The sequence below is a fragment of the Falco cherrug genome, chromosome 6, assembly GCF_023634085.1.
Source record: "Falco cherrug isolate bFalChe1 chromosome 6, bFalChe1.pri, whole genome shotgun sequence".
Lineage (NCBI taxonomy): Eukaryota > Metazoa > Chordata > Aves > Falconiformes > Falconidae > Falco > Falco cherrug.
Genome location: NC_073702.1, coordinates 6,211,376 through 6,231,694, shown reverse-complemented (window position 1 = coordinate 6,231,694; position 20,319 = coordinate 6,211,376). Strand labels below are relative to the sequence as shown.

Below are 20,319 nucleotides of genomic sequence, written 5' to 3'. Positions count from 1 at the left end.
TGACTGGTGAAAAAAAAATAAAGAACCTGAAAAATCTCAAATCCCTAGCGACACAGTGGGAGGTCCAAAGTACTCACTTGGAAACATTGTAAAAATTAACTGCATTTTCCCAAAAATTGAGGAAAAACTTAAAAACATAACTGTCAGTGTAACGGAGAGATTTGCTAAAATAAAAAGTCTCAGTCTGTTAATTGTAAACAGTTACTGAGTCCAATGTCTGAAAAGAGATACACCCAGCTGCTATTGCATACAAAATCTTATGGCATCTACTGATAAATGAAAGCCATGCACAAATAGCAAAGGGATTTTTTCCCCTCTGTGTGTCAAGTATTTCTTAGAAAATTTGGCCAACTCCTATCAAAAAGATGAAGAAAATAAGTTGCAAGCCGATAAAACTGTAAAGCTATGGTTTGTAACTCAACAAAAATCCTGATTTTTTGTTGCATTTAAAATAGAAGCAGCGCCATATGTGAAAACACTGGTTTCAGTCACTATCAAAGAAAAAATGTTTTCATAGTAACGTATTACAAAAACGTGGTAATCACTGGATTCTAACCTAGTCTGAGAGAACTGGAGTCACAGTAGCATCAATGACCAAAAAAATGCAGTAAAGCACAGAGCAACTCATTCAAACTTCAAACTCTCCTATTCAAAATGAGCTTGGTATAAGCAAGGTATATACAGCATAAGCAGCAGTCTCAGACCAGTGTTTTGTAACTCTACAAACTTGCATTACTTACAATTATGCTCTATTCTTCTCACATAGTTGAAAAAAAATCTTAACACAAATATTTCAACATAACCAGTATAAATACTTTGAAAAATACCAAACAAAAAAATGCACACAGGTCTACCTATTTCAGTGGATTTCAAGTACTAATCTTCACTCCCCTAAACTGATCCAAGTTTAGGGACGTTTGCCTCTAAATTTTAACCAGCTAATAAAATATTACAAATTCTTACACAGTTTATTAATGGAAAAAAAAAAAAACAGACCACAGCTTTCCCCTGCTTGCAGCACTTTATTTCCCAAGCAACAAATCCATGATTTTATCTTGTAATATACACGTCTGGTAAGTGTTACACTTCCTGGGGTTCCAAGTGACATACATCATGTTACCTCTCTAACGTCCAGAGTGTGCAAGGTGCTGCAAGACAGCATCAGCTGGCAGGGCACAATAAAAAAAAGAGAGAGGGGTAGCTTCTGCACAAATGCCTTCACTTGAAAGGGAGGCAGCTAGCATAAGGATTTATGCCCAGACTTTTCTGCAAGTGAAAGCAGCAAACTGTTTTACCAGCCTAGTCTGGCAAGTCTGAATTGCCTGCTGGTGGTTACCCACACTGATACGTAAGGGTAGTCTGGATGCAAAGGCTTCTGATTTGGCTCTGTGAAAAGTTATCTAAAGTCAGTAAGGTTTGTTAGCTCAGGAGAAACATTCCATGAATGCAAGAGTTCTTTCTCCAGGGTGAGCTGAGCTATGCAAACAGTGTAGGTACACCTAAGCAGAAGACGTCAGAACTCACATGCTCTATGAGACAGACCTCAAACGGCCACACACAAACAGTTCAAGCCTCCCTGCACGACTGTCGCTGGAAATACAGGAAAGCACAGAAACACCTAAATGTCTAGAGGGAGTGAAACCAGATCTGACACTACTACTGTTACACTGAAACCAGCAAGCCTTCCAGGACCAAGTTGTGTCCTGCAGAACTGCATTATAGCTCGCTGAACTCCCAATACTTCAGGTTCATGGAAAGCTTATTAGATCTGATCAGCACGGTGTGAATTTATGGAGCCAGTTCAAAATCCAGAGGTACAGCCACGTAAAACTAGAGATAGTGTAGGAGCATCTATACAGCTCACCTGAGGGCAAAACAGAGCAGAACCTAGGCTGGCTAGCTGCATAACAATGATGTTTTGCACTGCCTATTACTGTCCCCACCATACAATGTATTCCAGACTTCCACTGTCTTGAGCATCAGAGATGTAAGTAATATGTGGAATTCAAGTTTCCTTGTCAGTCCAAAACAAAGACACTGAAGACACCTTCCACCAGCCAAAACCACCTAATGTCAAATTATGAAATACAAAAGTTGGTTCCCTTACATTTGTTACTTTATCAAACAGCTCAACGGAACACACTCTAGTCTTCTCTATTTGAAAGCTAAAAACCTTGAATTTTTCAACTTGATCATTCACAATACACGGTGCTAAAGCTCCCTCTGCTGTTTGCGTAGGCAGTTAAGTTTTATACTTCGGAGTATTAATCATATAAAGGTAGACACGAGAGATGCAGTTATCAGCCACAATTAAAAACCAATCAGGCAAAATCATCTGCCCAGAAAGTTTTAGATCCCAGAGAGACAGAAAAAAACAGCGTAAAAGAAAAAAAAAAAGTTGCAATTTCTTTTAGCACAAAACTAAACGTTTCCATCCAATGAAAAAAGTCAAAGTCAGAATTAAGGCAAAATTGTGTTTTAACACATTAATGCCAAGCACAATCAAGTAAAAATATTTTTTGTATCTTCTTGCAAAGCATTCTGAAACACTAATTAATATTAAAGGAACAAGGCAAAAAAACCAAAAAAGAATTAGCACAAGTTTTCCTTTATACACTGTTTTAAAGTTATTTACACAGTACTACTCTATTCAGCTCAGCGTAACCACTCACATCAGATGTTCTGCAAGAAGATGGCCACAACGTGTTCAAAACACCTTCTCTGTATTAATCAAAAGTGGAATTTTTGTTTTCAAAAAATTGTAAAGTGATTTTTATTTTTTTTTTAAGCAATATGAAAGATCAGTATGCTTCTATCTGGAAATAAATTTGGGGGGGGGTGTGTCTGAGCTTTTACACAAATTTTAATAAAGCCATATGTACTTCTGAGTTATCAGAAAATTAACATATAAAAATGAATAATCTAAAAGTGGTTTCAGGATGAAATAAAATTTCAGAACCACCTCTACCATGCCCAAATTATTACAAGACCTGTTGTTCTACTCTGCTAAGAGACAATAAAATGGTGAAACTGTAGCACTTAAAAGTATGCTTTATATATGCACTTTTACTAAAGAAACAGAAATGTTTATTTTCAGGTGACTATTTCTTAAACAGTTTGACAAATATTTGAGAGTCAAAACCAGTTAACTTTTAGGTAAAGCTCATACCTGTACCATGGATAAATAAAGTTTTCCAGCACCAACTCAAGCACCTGTGCAGAACAAAGACAACCACATTACAAAACAAATTACCATAAATCCTTGTTAGAAGAGGCAAAAGCACACCTTCCAAAACTCAAAGAACATAATTCATACATCATAAAACTTTAACATACAAACGTGTACATTGCAATCCTATTGCGAGATCAATAATTTTGCATAATAATCAGTACTTTGGGCAAATTGCAACAAAGTGGTGGTTTAACCTGCTATCAATGTGAAACAGCTGCCACTCTTACTACCGACAACACGAAGCACAGTGCCATGGCCACTCTGTGAGGCAAATGCTATGAAAAATGTCATCTTACCTCAAACAGCCCTTTCCCACTTTTTCCAATCAGTCCTTGTTCTTTTCTGACGTAGTGTGGAGTGTCCCACAGGCACAGCTACCCATCCTACCACTTATACACATCTCCACCTGTTTTTATCCAACCACACCTACCTTTTCCAGCTCTCTCCCACCCTCAAAGTGGGACAGTCAATCCTGTACGCTCACCGCTCACAAAAAAGCAAAGGAAGAATCCTAAAAAGCAATTCCTAGGAAAGCCATTCTTCTTTCTCCACATCCTGCACCACAGCTTTCAACAAAGCCTGCTTTATGGTCCAGCCATCTCCTGAAGTCCCAGCTGGAGCACTTCCCAAAGTTCTTGTCCTACATGTATCCTCACGGCCTTCTCCCTCCTGTTCCTAGCCCCTGTATACGCCACCTACGTGCATGTCTGTAGGAGAAGCTTTTCCATCCTTCCCGTCAAATCTATTCTTCATAGGTCAAGACTGTAGTTGCCTTTCCCATGCCAGAAAACCTGGTTTAATCAGGAAGAACCGGTGCTGTTGCAGCCATGTCACAGGCACACCCTGGTCCATCACAGAAGGGAGGGAGGCAGAGGAGGCGACAGTCCCTGTTCAATCGATGGGGCACAAGGTGTACTGCTAGCGAGACTGCAGCTCTGACATCTCTCCTTACACCTACACAAAGTTTCAAGTAACTGTCACAGTCCTTGCACCGCGATTAGCAAAAAGAAAACTTCTGAAGGGAAGGGGAAACATCAGGCAGTGCTGAGGAAAAAAAAAACAAAACACAAAGAAGGAACAGGAAGGAGGATCTCTCCTCCTTCACTAGAAGCCCAAGATACAGTCCATACTACCTTCTCCTGTCACAAGGTATCCCTTAATTTGAGTGACTGCTTTAGAGATCACTTTGTTGCCAGCAGCATCAAGGCTGATCAGGGTAGTAAGAGAGAATACGTATGTTGCTACGTGAGGCTGCTGTGCCATATTCTACAGAAGGAAAGTTTTGCAAAAGAAGCTACCGCGTTCAAAGAAAAATGTAAAATCTGTTTGGAAGGAAAGCTGAATGTAGCAGTTGATGTACAAGTGTCATTTATGAAAATAAGTATTATTCTTCTTAAGAGATTTGCTGCTACACTCATTCACAGTGTAATGCACGGCAAGAATTCAAGACTTACTAAATATATACTGCCTTTAGGGCACTACATGCCATTGTTCTACCCATTATTATAAAAGCACACCCAATAAAATGCACACTATGGCCTTTTAAATTCCTCTCAATTCCTCAGACTTGAGCATCTGATGAAAAGTCTTTTTCCTCTCTTCATTACAAAGAATATCACCTACTCAAATTTGGTAAGATACTCTCTCTTTTCCAATTTATCCATTTCAGTTATTTTCCTCCCTTTGTTTTTAAGGCTGAAAGAGAAATACTGAGCCCTCCCCTCACCCTCTCTCCACAAGGATGTTTCCCAGTTTGGGATAACTTTAGATGTCTGTGTTGTGCACCAAACAAAAGCCAACAATTACTTTTCTCCTACCCTTACGTGCCATAGCAGTATTAGATCTTGAAAATGTAATATGATCATGTGTTGATGATGGATGGATAGGCTAAGTATTGTGTGTTCCCTCAAAATCTCGTATTTCCATTAAAAGTGGAGTGGAGGGGTGGGGGGAGATCACAACACATGCTTTACTTCCCAGTCCAGAAAAGATCAAGAAATCCCAGAGAATCTAGTTTGGAAGTTAATCTTCAGACAACAGGAGGGAGATGGCATCCAGCTCCAGTCAGCAAACACAGACCATTGACCTTAAGAGCAACAGATCAGACTACTCAGAACAATTCCCCTGATGCCTTCCACAGCACTGCCAGTACATAACCCACCGATTTATTCCATAGAAATGTCACTCTTGCATGTACTGACTGCAACATTATTTTTGTTCATGCAGAGTTTCTACCAAAACAAACCTCTTTCAGGGCCCAAACTGCAGACTCTTCCAAAAAAGTGCCTTTCAAAAGCAAAGGCCTGCAGAAAAATCCATACTGTGCATCACATTGGAACAGGCTGTCCAGGGAAGTGGTGGAGTCGCCATCCCTGGAGGTATTCAAAAGACATGTAGATGTGGTGCTTGGGGACATGGTTTAGTGGTGGACTGGGCAGCGCAAGGTTAACAGCTGGACTTGATGATCTTAAAGGTCTTTTCCAATATAAATGATTCTGTGATCTATTAAAGGATCCCTTTTCTTTCTTCCTCCACTTTTACAATGTGCCTCCTCATCAAGAGCAATGACATCTTCCGCTTGGACAGCCTTCGAGCACAAGACCATGTACTCAAAGGGAGCACAGCGCACTCCTCTTGAAAGAGCTTTCTTTAACCATGACTACTACTTTGGAACCAACAGCCTGTCCATCAGGCTTTCAGCGCGTGTTGCTGCAGTTCCAGGTCCTCAGATGCTAACATAACTTGTTTGCCTACAGTCCAGAGGCTTCTAAAGCCACTAGAATTGTTTCCAACAGTGAGAAATCTCATTCTTTCTGCTAGCTATGCCAAACACACACCGTTCAGAGAATCATCCTCCTGTGGTTATTACATCAGCAAGGAAGGCAGGGAAGACACAAGACCTGATGACCCATCGCACTCTGGATAAGGTTTCTTCAAGATTTACCCCATGAACATTTGCCAGTGTTTCTCTTGTTATCTTCCACTTCCACAGTCACACTGCAAGTAAGGGGTTTATGGTAATGTTTCCACAGGACAATGCCATACAGATAAACCCACTAGCGGAAGACCCAGAAGCAGCGCGCACAGAGACAGAAATGCAGTTGAAGTCCACATATCACTGGTCCTGATATCGCAGGCCAAGGCACATTCTACTAGAACTCAAGTTATCTACACAGTCTCCATCACACCAAGGTGCTGTACAGAAGCTAAAAGAGTGCTCCAGTGTGAAATCATCCACACTGCAAAACACAAGCACTCAAGTAATAACAGGTCATTGACTGCCAGTAACTGGAGTTCAGAGCATACAGCCTTCCCATGAACCCTATGAGCCTTCCAGACTGCATCAGTGTGCTTCTGCAAGTCAGAAATAAACCTGTCACACCATCCACTGAATAAAGCACTACAAAAGCAGGGTATGTGTATCCACTTCCATTCTAGCAACACCAACAATACTATTCAAGCTCAACTACTCATGCTACGAACACATGCCAACAGAGTAGATCAGACACCTCAAAGAATGGCAGCTAACGATAAGCAATTTCCTTGTCTGTAAAGTATTATTCTCTGGTTTTAAATACAAACTATGAGTCATTTCAGGTAAAGCCTACCTACTTTTCAAGTATTTTACAAAATTACTGGTTCTACTATGCATAAGCAGTTTTGAATTGGTAAGAGATTGCAAGTGTAAAACCAAAGGCAGCAGGTAGCACTGTAAGCAGCAGCTGAAGAAAAAACAAAGAGAAATTATGTTCTAGCATGCACTACGACACTGCGCACTTGTCATTCTTCGCTGCTGAACAAGCTTTCTCTGGACTGCCATAGAACAGACCCCAGTTGTCAGGAGGAGGAACTACAAAGCTGAGTAATGAACAATTCAGTAACAGGTCAGAACTACCAGGCTCAGGTAGACTGGAAAGGAGCAAGGATATGATAAGTAAACCACAAAAGCAATCTTAAAAGCCTTAGAAGACAGCACAACTAGATAGCTGAGGCAACTTTCTGAGGGTAGAACAAGAGATTCCTAATAAAAAAGCATGCAGGCCACTACGCTGCTGCAAGAGTTTAAGACTGGCAAAGAGCACGTTCAGACAATAACTGATGTCTTGTCATGCATTTGTCTGTATCTTACTTTTAGAAAATAAATTTAAAAAAAAAAAATAAAGACAAGAGATAAAATTCTGGTCCCATAACCAAGTCAAACTAAAGAAAGGTTTGTGAGATCAACAGACAGCACCTTGATCCAGTAAGGCATTTCTTTCATGACGCTGATCAAGAGTAGCAGAGCAGCTTTCCAGATTTGACTTGCAATCATCCCTCACACAGCAAAAGTGAGATGGTAGGGAAAGAGCTGAGTTCATTAACTGAATAATAGAATTCAATTCTCCCTTATACAATCTGTAGCACCCGAAATCATACACAACATAAAACTGGCCAACAGATATCACATCCTAACTCACAAAGAAAGGAAACGCTGGGGAAACTAACATAGAGCCCAATGGATTAGAAATAGGAAATAAAATTACACTTAGGTCACTGCACTATTCTCACACAGGATACAGCCCAAACTATCAAATACTGATAGATGCATGGTTGAGGCAGTTTAGAGCTCAACTATAATAATAAACATAAATGAGCGGGGGAAGAAAGTCCAAGCACAGGCTTTTCTTACTGTTTTAAACCATGTGCAGCAGCTAGATAACCAAAACAAGGTTGTAAAACATTAAGAATTTGCAAAGTGAGACAAATTGTCATCAGAATCCAAGAGAAAAATCCGTACTTGTGAGAACAACTCACATTCCTCCTGATTTGAATGTGTATTAAATTGTTCTGCAAGCACTTGAAAACACAAGCTTAAAGACTATACAACTGATTCAAATTAGAAACACTTGGAAATGAGAACATTGCCAAAATTCTTCAACCTGAAAAGGAAGAACTAGAAAAACTAATCCAGAATAAAAAAATCCCAGAATTATTCCAAGTACTTGAAGAATCTGCTTTTCAGAAGCAGGTTGCACTCTGCACTTCTTTAGAATCTCATTAGTCTTAATTCTCACCGTATCAGCTTCCCTCTAACGTATGACCAACCCACAAAAGAAAGTAAGAGCAGTCTCTCCTTCCAACCTAAAGCAGACTATCCAATTCCAGACACACATTACACACTGCATCCCCAGAGCAGATGGTCAAGAGGAATAATCCAGTGTCGGTAGAACTCCCGCTACCCTTTTAACCAGTACGCAATAGCTACAAGAGGGAACAAGGCAATGAGATTTTTCACTCCAAACAGTATCCTACACAGGTGAAAATGGTGGCTCAAACAGACGGCTTGTTTGGGTCCATCAAAGATGATTACCCTGGCTCACTGCCCCAGCAAGGCACAGAACCTGGGTCTGGCACTTCCCTCTAGTTAAGCACCCAAAGAAAAGAATGAGAAACACGGCACAGATGTACAAAAGCTGTCTGTATCACTAAATAAAGCGGGGCCAGGGACCTGTCACTGAAGTAAAAAAAAAAAAAAAAACAGCAAAGAACAGTCCACACCACTTTGGTAAAAGCAGAACTACAGCAACAACAATCAAATACGAAACGCCAATGTGTAGCAACACATTTTAACGATCAGTCTGAGAAGATAGTTATGGTATCTACTAGTATCTCTTATGAATGACATAATACAAAGAACTTTTTTAGCATTAAATTCCCATTTAAGCTAAACAGGAAAATTTCTGGTTCTTCAGCATTTACCACACCCTTTGGTAAAATGTGTCAGCTATTTGCCGCCCAAAATTCCAAAAATACTACATGCATAAAGCGTTTATTTTCCATTCTATTACTAAAACAGGAGGTTAAAACAATAAACCTATTAAAATTATATATTCAGCAATATTAATATTTTAATACACTTAAGCCAAAACTTATTTAAAAAAAAAATAGATTTAAGTAAGTTTAAAAGAATAAATGCTAGCTTCCGAAATTGCAGAGGAAGTTACTGCGCTAAACCAAAGGAAGTCAACAAGTTGTTATCTGTGTTTTTTTTAAAAAACATTCTCAACTGTCCAACCCTCCCTTCCCTTAAGGTTTTCACTCTTTTGCTACTCTTGCTGTGGGCTGTGCCCAGGAGACCATCACGCACAGCTGAATTGAAGTGTTAGCTTATACCATAACTGCACGCAGCTTTTTACTTCACACACCACGTTGTTAATTGCAAGAGCTGACATGCAAGAATCTTCTCACTTCTGACAGGCCAATTGTTCATCCTCCTACCACAGAACCTCAAAGTTCTAATTCTAAATAAATGGACATTAAGCTACAGATGTGCTTGCATATTTTCCTAGCTTTAAAAAAGGAGAAAATATTATTTATTTAGCTGCCAATATATTTCATCAATTACCAATCAAGGGGAAAAAACCAAACCCAAAGAACAATGGCTCTTTGGATAGTTCTTCTTAAAGAGAAAAGAACAAAACAAAACTCCTGATTTACAGCCATCTTAAAAAACAGGTGTTTATGCTATTCTTTCAGTAAATCTACTATTTTCTTTTTTAGACAGATTTTGTTACAGCTTTGTCTGATGATGTGAAATCAGCTACCATGAAATTACCATCTTCATTACAAAAATTTTGTAGCTGGAGCAAATAATCCCTTAACCTCCACTTCAAAATACTAGGCAGACTGAAATCCTTAACTTTCTCAGAATTGGACACATCCAGTTATCAATGTTCTTTCCCATGTACTTCCCAGTTTACATAGATGTTTCTTCTATGCATGCTACTACAGAACAGTCATGACTGCATTAACAAGCAGGCCATCTCGCCTCTCTGCTCCCAGTATATGTTCTTCTGCTTTGAATTTTACAGAAACAAGCTAACATGCACAGGAAGCACATCTGAACTATCTATTGAACCAGAATTAATAGGTCTAAGACATACATAATAAAAACGCAATGAATTTCAAGGCACTAAGAAAACGACGCAGCAATTACCTCTGAGAGTGATGCATCAACCTTGGAAGGCACTTTCAGATCCAGCCATGGCTGATAATTTTCCAGAAGCAAAGTAGGTCTGCAGGAAAGAATGGAAAAGTTGATGCAACAGTATTTCATAGAAAGCTTCCTACAGCTACGTACAAAATATAAGAAATACCAAGCTTACCGGTGCCACGTATTTAATTTACCTGTGCCTCTTGCATTTCACCTTGCCACATACAGCACAACTATGGCCGTGGGGAAATAGCTCCGGCAATTCTAATTGCTAAGAGAAGATATTTGGACAAGTTTACATTCTTTGAAATGATTACTCTCTTAATATGTTGATACATTCATGAATTTCATCTTATACAGCTACAGAAAACCGAACAGCATAAAGACAAAGTTGTTCCTCCAGCAAGAAAACAAGATAACGAGGCATGGTATGAGAAAAAACAACCAAACAGAAAAACTGCTTCCACTAAAATCAAGTTTGAGCAGGTAGATACCCTTTCACATCTCCAGTCATGTCTCCATAAATCTGCTGGTCTAGTAACAGACCAGCTGGCTTCTCTGCAAAATTACCTTACTCGCAGACTTGAGCTATTACAACTATAACATTCTTAGTCCTATAAAATTCTACATTAAAACATTTTAAGTTAGAAAACAGTTATCTCCTTTGGGAATGTTTTATTGGTTTGGGTTTTTTTTTCTTCGAAACACAGCACTACTTTCTGGTTTGATTACAATCAGCAAAGAGGACTTGGCACTGGCTTGCCAAAGTTAAAGGATCGCTAGGGAAAAAAACCCCAAACTTGATAAAAGAGAATACAACTATGTAATTTCTCAACTACTTGCTACTCAGGTGCCAACACTGAAAAATGAGTGAAACATCAAACAGCATCCATGAACGCCCTGCCCAGCGGGCTTCACAGCTATACAGAGATCTGATGGGACTATGCAGAAACGTATGAAGAATCCAAAGTCTCAATCATTGTGGTTTTGCTTCTAAATAGCCATGTCAGTGAATACCAGCTGTACTGACAGGTGCACTTGTGAAAGCAGCCAGAGTTACACAGCAATTGCAGCCCAGTATAAATTCGTACCAAATTCAAAGAACGTTAACAGACATATTTACCTTGGGTTTATACTTTATTGTAAAAAGAATGTTGGGCAACAGGGAATCCGGTCCAAGCGAGCAGTAGAAGGTGACGACGCCAGCCACGAACGACCAGAAGATCATGAGGACATGCAGGTACCTTACAGACAAACAGAAGGCGACATCACGGCCCGGCACGGTGCGGCGGCGCCGCGGCGGCGCCACCCCGGCCCGCCCCGCCCCAGCCCGCCCGGCCGGTTACCGGTTGAGGAGGAGGGTGGCGGCGCCCAGCCCCAGCAGCAGGCAGCAGAAGAGCGGGTACTGCCGGCAGACCTCCCGCAGCACCTCGGCGCTCCGTGCCCGCTGCCGCAGCCGCTGCCCGGCCGCCCGCAGCCAGCCCATGGCGGCCGCTGCCCCGCGCGGGGCCGGCCGGGCCGCAGGGGATGCCGGGCCGCGCCGCTTCCGGGCCGCGCCGCTTCCGGCCCCCGCGGCACGTGACGGCGGGCACGTGACGGCAGCGCCGGCGCCAGGCGGGCCGGCGGCCGCCATGTTGTTGGCGGGGGGCAGCCCGACGTGGCGGCGGCGGGAGGTGGGTGAGGCGCCCCGGCCCGCGGGCCAAGAGCGCGGTGCGGCTGCCGGGCCGGGCGCTCCCGCCCCGCCTTCTCCCCCCCCGTCCGGCGCCGCAGCTCGGGGGAGGCGGGTGTCGCCGAGGCGGCAGGGGCGGGGCGGGGGCGGGCGGCCGCGGCGAGCCGCCGCCTCGCTGGAGCCGGAGCGCCCCGAGGCCTGCGGGGGGCCTCAGCCTTGCGGGGGGCGCGGGGCGGGCCCGGCGGCGGCTGGCGGGGAGGAGCGGCGCTCCGAGGGGCGCGGGGGAGCGGAGGAGGGCCGAGCCCGGCCGGAGCCGGGGCAGCGCGGGGCTCCCCGAGAGCCGCCCCGCAGCCCGCCGGTGACGCGCTCGGGTGGCATTTGGAGCTCTGCTGTGTCACATACTGTGCTAAGCCCTGTAAATAGAAGATCTCTGATGACAGAAAGCGTACCTAGTTATAAATACCTAGGTTGCGGGCAACAGGGGCTCCCTGGGCCGAGCAGCCAGAAAGTGCTACATCTGATTAAACGCTCTATATTTAGATGATGACCAAACTAAACCGTCCAGTTGACTGGGACACTAAAACCATATAAACCTGTCGCAAAACTCACTAATTGCTTGTAAAGAAAAGGAACGGGGTAGGCAATTTTAACAGAGCCCTCCATAACATCAGTACACCTACGAAGTTAAGACATTGGAACTATACTAACCCTGGAACGCAGTTTCTTGCTAGTGAGAAGAATTCAAAGCTAACTTCACATGAGTAACTCCTTCAGGTACAGCACGAGCCACAACCTTTCAAACTGTCTGAATGCTTTCAGTGACTGTAGTTACTCAGTCTTGGCAAGCTCAAAAGTTAGTTAATATGACACTAGCGGGTATGGGAAGTTTACTCCAACGGACAAAATAAAAGTGCTTAGAACAGCTTCTGGGAAATCTCCTAGAGGGGATTCTGAGCTGCAAATAACAAAAAGACCTGCTCAAAGAGAAGTGCCTGCTTTTACTTTGGAGAAGTATTTTGCATTAGCCCCACACAGGCACATTTGGGCAAAGGGCACCTAAACGCACATGAAATACTTCTGTTCAGAAAAGTTGGGTTTACAAATCTTCAGTGAAAACCCCACAACAATGCTGCTAAGGAAAAGTCAGTATTTGGAAGGTAAGTCAGTATCTAGAAACCAAAAGCAGAAAATAGCTTTCATAATCTTTGCTCAGATGTTTTGTCATTTTATGCAACACTTCCCTTAACCTCTACAGCAGGTGGAATGCTGCAGTTTGTCTTCAGTATGTTGACCTTTCTCAGAGAGCTTGGCAAAAGCCCAGAGTCAGCTTGAATTTCTTTAAGAGCATCTGCACAGTATTATTTCATGTCAATCCACATTTTCTGCTAGAAAAAAATAAGATGCATACACACAGAAAATCTTTGTGCAGTCTGCTCAGAGGAAATTTTTTTTGCTACTTGCTTACTTCATCCTCAGCTTTACTGCTTGTGATTTTTAGTAATTCAGTTTGCAATGTTTTTGCTAAGCAGTAACTGTTAAAATAATTCTTAAAATATTTCATAAAGATCTCGCAGCATCACGTATCTGTAACACAGGAAGCGACTTGCACAGCAAACCAGCAGCAACAGTTTAACTCCTGCTTCTATTTGTGTTCTCTACTCTGGTTTAAGTTTTTTTGATCTGTAGCTTCACTCTTCAGGATTATGTTTATGTAGTGTAGAATCTCCACAGTCACATTTAGCACTAAGTGTACCTTACCATTTGAGAAACTGTAATTTCCTTCAATTCAGACTTTACGACGCTACAACCACCTGCTTCATCCCATCCTGCTCTGCTTCAAACAGTATTAGCATTGCCCGTCACCCTCTGTAACCCTTGCCCCTGTGACTACTCAGATTGTTCTGCTACACTGAAAGACACAGTGCAGGGTTTTTTTCCAACACAAAGCATGCAAGAACAAAGGTGAAATATTGACAACAGCAAGCTTTTCAAGATTCTGTTCATTTTATGTGAGAAACTTCATCCATTCCCCAACAACAGCAAGTCTTTCTTCTTTTGTAGAACTTAAGGTTCTCGTGTTAACTGGAGAACTGAAGGGGAAAACATTCATCTGCAGATGGGCTCTCAAGCAACATGGTCAGGACCGAGTTATTCTGGAAAGCTGAATTTTATTCTAATACTTAAAATGTGAAAGGATCTTTTACTGATCGTACAAGTCATCTTACGGAGTCCGTTCTCCATATTTTTAATTTAAGAGCAACAGAGGATTGCATATTCTAGCATTCAAAAAAATGTATTAGTGTAGATCTTCAACATAACTCAAAATATAAAGCTACATTTGTTAGCTGACTAGTATCAGTTACAAGGCAGAGATTATATTTACCAAAGTGCCTTTTTTTTTTTTTTTTGCTTAAGAAACATGTTTTAACTAGGCAGCAGACTATAAGACACAGATTCTCACCAGCTGACTGCATTTCATTTACTCTGCAAGTATGCTTTTGCTCTTTTCAAGGCATTACACATTTTTCAGGGATAGCTGTCCCAGGATTACATAATGTAATCCTTCACATTTAGCCAAGGAATTAGTTTTCCTTTATGAATTATTTCCCACAAGTCCCTCATCATTTTTGCAGGCCCCTTCCATAAGTTTAAATATAAGGCTTCTTCATATTAACCTTTATCTTCAGCCATTTAGAAGAAAACTTTAAAATATTTAGCAAATAGCTAAGCTTAAGTAAAGAAGTGAAACTGAAGCTGGTAACTCAGATCCCAAGAAAATTAAGCATTACTAGGCACTTCAGACTTGATTTTCACGTTCAAAACTTACTTGTCTGTAAGAGAATTCAGTTGTATGCAAAAACAAACTAGGGTGAAAATTGGTATTTAACAGCACTTCTTGGCCCTTCTGGATTAAAGGAACACAAACTTTGGGGAAAAAGTAGAATCTATTTGACACAGATTTCTGGTTTGTTTTGGGTAGAAGGGTAATTATTAGCACTTAGGTAGACAAAATTAGCTTGACGGTTATAAAAAGTGTCACATTCATTTGTCTTATTAAGTTAATATACTGCTAATAGTCCGACTTATGGCAATGGCAGTCAGCTCCCTGTAGCACCCACAGAGACCTGTACTGGTCAGCTGTATGGGGATGTGTGCTGCCAGTGGCTGGTGCAGGTTCTTAAAATTGCCTCCTGGACTGCCACATTATGGACCATACGCTGACTCAGTATTGTACGATGAAAGCAGACTGGATGAGGAAATAATAACCTGGGGCCAAACACCTGCTGGATACAGCAACAGGGGCTTGGATTCCTGGATAAAGTCCCACACAAGTTGTCTTCTAGAAGAATGGGGGAGCTCAGCTGCTCCAGAACAGGAAGCAGCAAAGTGGCAAGTGGAAGGAAGGAATAGTTTTAAAAAATAATAATAAAAAAAAAATCAAAAATGCACAACATACTTCTCAAAAGATCACTGATCTCCACAATTGTGGAAGAATTAATTGCCAACTGCCATAAGTTTTAAATCTGTGTAATGCAGTTTGTTTAGAAACAGATTCAGTAGGCAACTGAAGCTGAAGGGGAAGGGCTAAGGGGTTTCAATTCTAAAAGGCGACTCAAAATTCATCATTACTTCTGCTGGGCAAACCAGAGGGGTGCTGAGGAGTGCTGAACGTACTAGAATTTCACTGGGACAAGCAAAGTCCATTTGGGAAAATGTACCACTGGGAAGAAGAAGAAGAAAAAAAAAACAACCCAGCGTGTCAGAGGCAGTTTTGCCTTGAGGAACTTGTAATTCTCAAGAGAAAGTAAAAACGGTCAGAGCAACACTAGTATATATACAGAGCTTTTCTTCACATTGTTTATGTGAAAAGAAATCTTCTGAATTCATTCCTCATGGACTAGCTACTGGAGAGAATTCAGGTATTAGAGATGAAAATAATTTGTCCTGTCATGAACTAGTTCACGGGACATTAAAAGAGAAGCATATAGCGCAGAAAGTTGCAAGATGAGTGTAGAAGATGACTACCAACAGTAAGAAACAAAAGTCTGCAAAATTAAAAACAAACAAAAGACCAAAACCAACACAGCAAAACACACCATTAGAGAATATACATGAAGGGAGGCATGAGAACTATACAGCAGATATTTGAAAAATGCTTAAAAGAAATTAGTATTAGGTTTGCGGCAACATGTAGCAAAGGTGTAGTCTATGGAAATTTTATATTAGTTCACCTGAGCAAAGGATATGCACCTTAATCGAGTATTAAATGAGGTAGCTGAATTGGTTGGTATGTGCAGGGGAAAGATCTAGAAAACAATCTCTTTCAGAAACCTAGGCTGATCAGGGAGGGAGGGCTGGGAAAGCTGGCTGAATGTTAAGAATTTGTAAGAAAACGTCAGTGAAAGAAATCAGGAGCCGTACCATAGTTAATGCCATAGGACATACTTAAGAGCTCCATCTAAATTAAAAATTAAGCTGTTTACTTACTATGGGGATATCGAAAACCCTGCCCTAAGATACACACTTTGTGAAAACAGCTACATTGGGTCCTGAAGGGAATTTCCCCTGACCAACTCTGAGGTCAATAAGGGAAATTTTCAGGTAGGGAGTTTGAGGAGGAACTTGAGCCACGTTCCTTTGTTTCAGCTGAATTAAAAGTGTCAAGAAAATCCTTGTAAGATGACATGCGTTTCTGTTAAATCATTGTGAAGTGTTGTAGCACCTTACACCTCATAACTATGATGAGACCTGTAGAATTTAAAGCTAGTGTAGTTTTTAACATGGATACTTGATGGATTTGTAGAAGAGCTGTACTGAATCACCAAAGGTTCATCTAGGTGAGCTTTCTGTTTGTGATGATGGCCATCAGGGTACACCTACCTAGGAAGAAGTCATAAAAGCATAGCAAGGATACTTTCCTGTAATTCTTTTACTCCGATTCACAACCTTGGGGATATCCTGAGAAATGATTTTTTATCCTAAGCTGCAAGTTCCTTTTTGAGCAGCCATGAACTTCCACAAAATCATGCAGCAGGGAGTTCCACCACTTATGCTTGTGTGTGAAACTAGAGTTCTCCAAACACACGTTTCATTTACTATTTTATAAGACATGGTGAAAAATCATTCCCTACTCAGCACAATTGCTCCTTATCAGTTTATCAAAAATACTCTGGCTACCTGAGCAAACTGTCTTTTCCAAAATGAAGATTCCTGCTCCAGTGAGTTTTCTTCACGAAAGCACTTTGGTACCTTTTACCATCTTTGTTGTTCTCCCTATCCTTTTCCAATTTTACTATCTTCTGTTTTGCAGTGCTGAAGTAAGGACAGGATGCAACAGGGGGAACAAAACTGTTCAACAAAATGGCATTCAAAATTATGTTTATTCGTAGAACTAGTGTCTTCCTGAATTGTTGCTTAACTATTTGTTGCCCCACCTCAGTATTACTATTTTAACATTGTGGCCTATGAAGACTTATGATCCTTTTTTCCTCATTTGAACACAGCTCTAGTTTTTGATGGATTGGTTTTCTCCACCTTAGAAGTGAAAAAAATCCTAACCTGAATCTTCACATACTCAAGAAGTTCTAATCAACACACAGAACTCCAACTAACTGTAACTAAACGGCTGCTGTTGTAAGCCAGCCTGTATCAAAGAAAGCTTTCTACTGATGCTAGAATGTCCATTGTTATGTCCTGATAACAATCAGGTAAACCCAGAAATAGTGATGAGATCTGTTAGGAGGTATTTTTGGTGACTAGTGAGCTGGTATCCTGAAGCCCGTTGCTTTAGCTTCTGTGGATACAGCAGTAAATGCCTCGAGTATTTTTGTCGGGTCAGAATTCCAGGGAGGTATTTTTAGTTCAAGCAGCCCGTTTCTCTGACATGAAGTATGTAAAAGCAGTGCAGGGTAAGAGTTAAACAACATTAATTATCACCCTCAAAAAGTTACTTGTGCTTCAGTTAAAAGTGTTTCATCGAACACTTACGGGAATTGTTACAGAACCAGCTGCGTAACCAGGATATTGTTTTGTTTACCATTTGTTGGCAGAGGATGTATGGAATCAATCTGACATTTTCCTCCATTTAAATGATGTACAGCAAAATTTCAGGCATTTTCAGAAAGGTTAAAGAAAATAGAAAGCAACAGGACATAAATGCTACGTTCCCCTAGCAAGAATACTGAATATATGACAAAAGCAAAAAAATAATCTGATTTATTCTAACAGGTAGAATGCAGTGAATGACACAGCCTGAACAGAGGGCTATTCCTCCTTATACATTAAGGACAAGATTTGGGGTTTTTTTTAAAGCACACGGGCAGCTTGCCTGTATTATTTATTTAGTGGTATAATCAGAGCATATAGCTGCATGGTAAAGCTCCACTACAAGAGGAATATGAGAGAATTTAAGAAGTGGGACTCAGTAACAAGATCTGCAACCTTCTTTACAGCTCACAACTGATCAATGCTATCTATCTTTATCAGACAGCTGCCCAAGTTCCTGAAGGTACATGGAAAGTACACCAAACCTCCCCACCACCACCACCCACCCCAAACGCTGACACATTTTCACAGGAAAGTCATGTATTATTATATACTTCACCTCTAGCACTGCCATTAATGGTGCTTCTGTAAAAGCAGACGATCGCTCCGTGGGCCTATCAGCAGACGTACCTTGGCAGGACAGAAAGCCATGGTCTCTCTTCCAGAGTAGTGAAGAACAGTTACTTGTGATTCCTCCAGATGTTCTGCAAATGCAGTTCCCGGTTATGGTGCGGACTTGCCACTTGCACAGTGGTTTACCCTAAAGTGTCCTTTGCGGAAGGAGAGTGCATGTTTAGGCAGGTAAGAGGACTTTGAGCTGTCTGGAAAAGGCAGAAATTGTGAAATCAAGAAACAAGGACTATTTGGAAGACTTAGCTAATTTAAGCAAAACTCCATTACTTACAAGTTTTGCTTTGCTTTTTATGTTCCATTTAAGTAACTAGTATTCTAGCTAGGAAAGGCACTGGAGCTAGTAAGGTCTGATATCGTACGGGGGACTATTATTAACACCCGCTATTCTGAAGCTTCCTAAATCAGTTTCTGATTTGCGACTGAACGACTTGCTACTGTATAAGGTACCTGGCTTACCTTTGTTGTTCTACAGAAGTACAAAAGAAACTTTAAAATGCTAGACATGAAGTTTTTCCTCTTTCACAGATACGTAAGTATTTTAAAGTATATATTGATAAAGGGGCATTTTGAGTATCAGCTTACCATCTTTCATATCAGTCTGTAAGGAATAACATTTTCTTCCCCTTAAGAATCCGAGTCCTCTAGTCTAATCTCAAGTACGTCCAGTATGTAGTGTTCCTTCTCCAATCTGCCCCTGGCCAAAGTTCCAAGGGAAGACTGAGGTCTTTGGGATTTCAACAGATGCACATAGGCTAGCTCACGGCACAACACACAGAACTGGGGGTCCTCAGATAAACCTGAAGACCTCAAGGTGGGTTCAGTACAGTTCAGATACAAGAGGGAAGAAAAAGGTTTCTTCCTTGAAAAAGCAGATTTCGCTTCAGAAGATATCAAAATGGAGAGAGGATTCTCTAGTGTCATCCAGCTTCCTAGCAGCCCGTGTAGGAATCCCAAAACCTAGGACAAGTAGTTAGCTCTCCACTGATCACCATTCAGCTTGAATATGGTAAACTAACCTATCGCCATACTGTGGTGTACTGTCTACATCCAGTGTGTTTCTGGGATGTATCACCACAGAATCTGAAATACGGTCAGGAAACTTGGAATACCAGTCAGTCTCTGTTCTGAAAAGCCTGTGTATCTGGCGTTCTCCTGGACCACAACAGTGGGGACCAATGCCCAGCTGTGCTTCTCCTCTGCATTTTCTCCTTCAGTTGTTTGTTGGGTCTGGAGAAGTCAAGCTACCTATACAGTAATGACTCTCTTCTTCCCTGAAGCCCAAGGGAAATAGTTAAAAGCCAGGAAAAGAAAACCAGAAAACCAAAGTCATGTTATTATCTAGAAGAGCAGTTTTGGCAGGAGGAAGACATGGAGTTAGTGCATTTAGTCCAAGGTGTTAATTCAAAGCTGCTCACCTGAGTTTCACCAAGAACTTAGAACATGCACCGATCTCCACTGGATGCTCACTTCACATTACTTCTAGAGTCTGGAACGTTCCCATCTCCCACTGGGTCTTCAGAGATGCTGCACACCGTGCTCACCTGCAGAGAAAATGACAACTTTTCCCCACTGAAAGCTGTCTATAAAAACAAATACTCCTGTGTATCCTCAGTGCTGATGAACAAGATACAAAGCCTTACCAATGCTTAACTCGGTAAAGAGAGACCATCCCAGCAAACTAAACTTTGGCAAGTATATTCTACCTTCCCACATTCCTTCTTCAGCCTTCTCATACCTTATGGTCTGACACAGGCTTTTAAATTTGAC

General features: G+C 41.3%; 1 protein-coding gene across 4 annotated transcripts in view; it reads right to left on the bottom strand.

The window, feature by feature from the left end:
• Positions 1-20,106, bottom strand: part of SNX14 (sorting nexin 14) — a 63,374-nt gene extending 43,268 nt beyond the window's left edge. For 2 of the 4 annotated variants that reach the window (XM_055713425.1, XM_055713426.1), the window contains exons 1-5: positions 11,552-11,741; positions 11,329-11,449; positions 10,400-10,476; positions 10,209-10,287; positions 3,170-3,213 (exon numbers count right to left, since the gene is read on the bottom strand). In XM_055713425.1, coding sequence (XP_055569400.1) covers positions 3,170-3,213; positions 10,209-10,287; positions 10,400-10,476; positions 11,329-11,449; positions 11,552-11,691 — 461 coding nt within the window. In that variant the 5' untranslated portion in view covers positions 11,692-11,741. Of the gene's footprint in view, positions 1-3,169; positions 3,214-10,208; positions 10,288-10,399; positions 10,477-11,328; positions 11,450-11,551; positions 11,743-18,549; positions 18,690-19,967 lie in introns of those variants that run through there. The other 2 variants (XM_055713428.1, XM_055713427.1) reach the window with 2 other exon arrangements.
• Between the last annotated feature and the right edge of the window lie 213 nt (positions 20,107-20,319).